The sequence below is a fragment of the Lactuca saligna genome, chromosome 2 (genome assembly GCF_052625555.1).
Source record: "Lactuca saligna cultivar CGN05327 chromosome 2, ASM5262555v1, whole genome shotgun sequence".
Taxonomy (NCBI): Eukaryota; Viridiplantae; Streptophyta; class Magnoliopsida; order Asterales; family Asteraceae; genus Lactuca; species Lactuca saligna.
The window spans coordinates 24,188,949-24,192,313 of NC_136418.1; the positions used below are offsets into that span (position 1 = coordinate 24,188,949).

General features: G+C 30.9%; 1 protein-coding gene across 1 annotated transcript; it reads left to right on the forward strand.

Moving 5' to 3' along the window:
* The first annotated feature begins 206 nt into the window (after positions 1-206).
* On the forward strand, positions 207-3,365 carry LOC145030779 (uncharacterized). Its single transcript, XM_078979193.1, has 12 exons — positions 207-361; positions 465-543; positions 918-1,005; positions 1,179-1,328; positions 1,537-1,668; positions 1,937-2,060; positions 2,316-2,354; positions 2,427-2,501; positions 2,605-2,664; positions 2,792-2,856; positions 2,941-3,031; positions 3,171-3,365. Exons 1-12 carry the CDS (start codon positions 275-277, stop codon positions 3,213-3,215), a joined length of 1,035 nt encoding a protein of 344 aa, XP_078835319.1. The 5' UTR covers positions 207-274; the 3' UTR covers positions 3,216-3,365.

Genomic DNA, 3,365 nt, shown 5'->3' on the forward strand with positions numbered 1-3,365 from the left:
AGGAACAAATGAAAGAAAAATGCTATAAAACTAACTAAAATCAATATATTGTTTATATATTTGTCACGGAATGTGTGAACTTTGTGCAATAAAAAAAGATTAAGTGTGCATCTTAATGTTACAAAAAGCTCAGTTTAGGGACTATAAAAACGAAACTCAAACTAGGTGGACCAAAATTACAAGTTTCTGATATTGATAACATGGACAGGGGCAGAGATTGGAATGCACAAACTCTGCGAAAGGCAAAGAGTAGAGAGGAGAAGTGTCCTAAAAAATGTCTGTAACAACCTTCAATCCCCTCTCCTCGCTTTACACGCACCATACGCTTTCGCCAATTACCACCAATTTCACTCATTGCGCAGTATCCATCTCCCTCTGTCCCTTGGTTTCTGATTATGTTTGCTGTTTCTTATTTGTATCGACATTTTTGATTCGAAGATGAGATGGGTGTTGTGTTATTGCAGGAATTGAATCCCCGTTTGCGCTATAATGGGGCAAGGCTTCTGAGTATTTGTCCTCATGCTATTTCTTCACGAGACCAAGGTATATAAGAAATTGGGCTTAGTGTAATGTTGCTTGTTTGTCGTTCTTCAAGTAGCACTTAAAGCTTATCGATCATTGTTTAAATGTGTACTTTTATCTGATTTCGATTTCAGAGACTCAAATATGTTTCGAAATTGACATAGTTTCTTTTAGGGCGAGTGTGCATTTAGATCATTCAGAAAAATATAAAATTATATAATTTACATATGCGAACTAACGGATTTCGATATGTAAACCACCGTATGTGAACTTTTCCTTATTGATAGTTCCAGAAAGGAAATCCCATGCGCATTTTAGTACAATATAGCGAAATCTGAATATTAATCTCTATGGTTTCTCATATATGATCTTTGCCTTATTGATTTAATCTACAGGAGTGTTAGATTCTGAACTACATTCTGTTCTTCAGTTGGCTACAGGCTCTGAACTATATGAGGTGGAAAAAATTCTTTTTGGAACAAGGTGTAACCTATTCACTCTTGTCTTGAAGTAAAAAAAAACTGTATATATGATTTTGTGGGAATATGAATGTTTTCTTATGCAACCCTACAAAAAATTACAACTTTTTTGACATGAATCTTTGTAATTTTTGGATAATCTTCATACTAATTATGTCAAAAAACTTTTCAATCCAGTTACTTTAGTCCATTGTTGAAGTCCATAGCAAAACCATCTGAAATTGATTATGTAATGATTGAGGAAGATCCTGAAGAGAGAGAGGAGTTTATAAGGATTTTGGAATCAAGATTCTTCTTCCTTGCAGCTGATGCTCGATCTTCATTGAGGTAAAGTTAGGGACAATTAGGTAATTTACATCTTTTGAGTTGAAGTTGCAAACAAGATGTAACTATATTCCAAACTCATGCCCTTCGAGTGTGTTTGTATGTATGGTGTTTAAGTGATTGTGAATTGAAGAATCGGAATCAGATAATCAGTTCCGTAGAGGTAGGGGTAAATTGGTAATTTTACATTTATGTTCGTAGTTATTTTCAGGGGTTGGAGGCCTACATATAGGAATGTTTTGCTTGGTGTGAGAAAAGAACTAAAAATACCTTGTTCAACAAAAATATCAACCGAAGATTTGGAAGTAGAAATTTTCCTTCACTTGTTGCAGGAGTACTCAAGGTAAAGTAAATACTCAAAAATCAAAATATTGTCTTTTTTTAGTATTTTTCAATTTACTTTATTAGAAAAATTGCAGACTTTCTATTAAGTGATGTGTGGATAAGATGCTGAATGGATAAATGATGTATGCCTATAGGAAGTGTTTATGTTTAATGAAGAAAGGTTGTTTCATTTTTAGACTGAATGAAAGTAAATGACCATTTTGCCATTGTGTCTAGAAGTGATGCTGTATATTGGCACATTTTATATTTTTAAAAAATGTTTGCAGTGAAGGTTCAAGAAGCTTGAAAAAAACTTCTGATAGTTTACAAGTTGGCTTAAGTCCATGGAAAGTGCAGGCTTTTGCTGCTTTAGGACATGGAGCTGAAGAGATCTTTTCAACAATTCTGAAGGTTTTACTTATTTATAAATAATAATAATAATAATTCTTTTTACATATTTCTCTTTTGCCCCTTATATTTATATTCTCTTTTGGTTATTAGAAATGCAAGATATGGAAACTTACGTTCAATGATTTGTTTTCACTTTTTCCTATTACAACATTGTACTTTGAAAAAAAATGATATAATCATGTAGATTTCATGAATAAATGAAAGTATGTTGCTATTTATTGCATTTATTCCTTTTCTTTATTTTTGGTTTTATAGGGTGGAGGGATGTTTACAGTGGGAAAGCTCTACAATTTCGTAAGAAATTACTTTTGAATATATTTTCATAAATTGAATTCTCAACTTAAAAAAAATCATGTGGTGTTGTAGATATCAAGTAAATTAACTGGCAAAGTGCTCTTGGAAGCAGCCAATTATCAAATAAAGAAGGAAGTTCTCAAAGAGGTAAATATTATATATATATATATATATATATATATATATATATATATATATATATATATATATATATATATATTTGATATGTTAATGTTATGATTGTTATCAGGGTGGAAGAATGGCAGCTATAAACTTGGAGTCAAGAGCAGCTTTACTTGCAGCAAAACAGGTGATTGGATTTGGATATAAATATAATTATATTTATATCAATATTATCATAATCTATTTATTGAAGTTATGAATTTTAATTTTATTTAATGAAAATATTGTTTATGGATTGGTGATTTTGTGAACAGGGGTTAGCAGGTGCTGCATCACGATATCTTGGAGTTAGGAGCATAATGGTGTTACTTGGTCCTATGTATTATTCCCTTTTTACCCTTCCATGAATAATACTTTATTTATTTATTTTATTTTATTTATTTATTTATATTTATTTATGCAGGCTATGGGGAACGTTACTAGCAGACATTGTTATTCAGATGCTTGGAACTGATTATGCAAGAATCTTGCGTGCAATTTATGCATTTGCACAGGTAATTTCAAAAGATAATAAAACTATTATTGCTTAATCCGAAAAACATTCATCATTTGATGCTATAAATGAAAATGAATACATATACATGTGGTTTGGATTAATTTATATAGTAAAAATAATGTTTTTTTGTGGTTCAGATCAGAATCTCACGAACATACAGGCTACCATCGGAGAGCAGATGAGAATAGTAGTGATTTAGTTTTAACTTTTATAGTGCTTGTTTTCTTGTTTTATCATGTATCATTATTATATGATTTTTATATCATGTATCTGTGTGTGTGTATATATATATGTATACCTAGTTTGCAATGCAGATAGATAGTTTACAATGA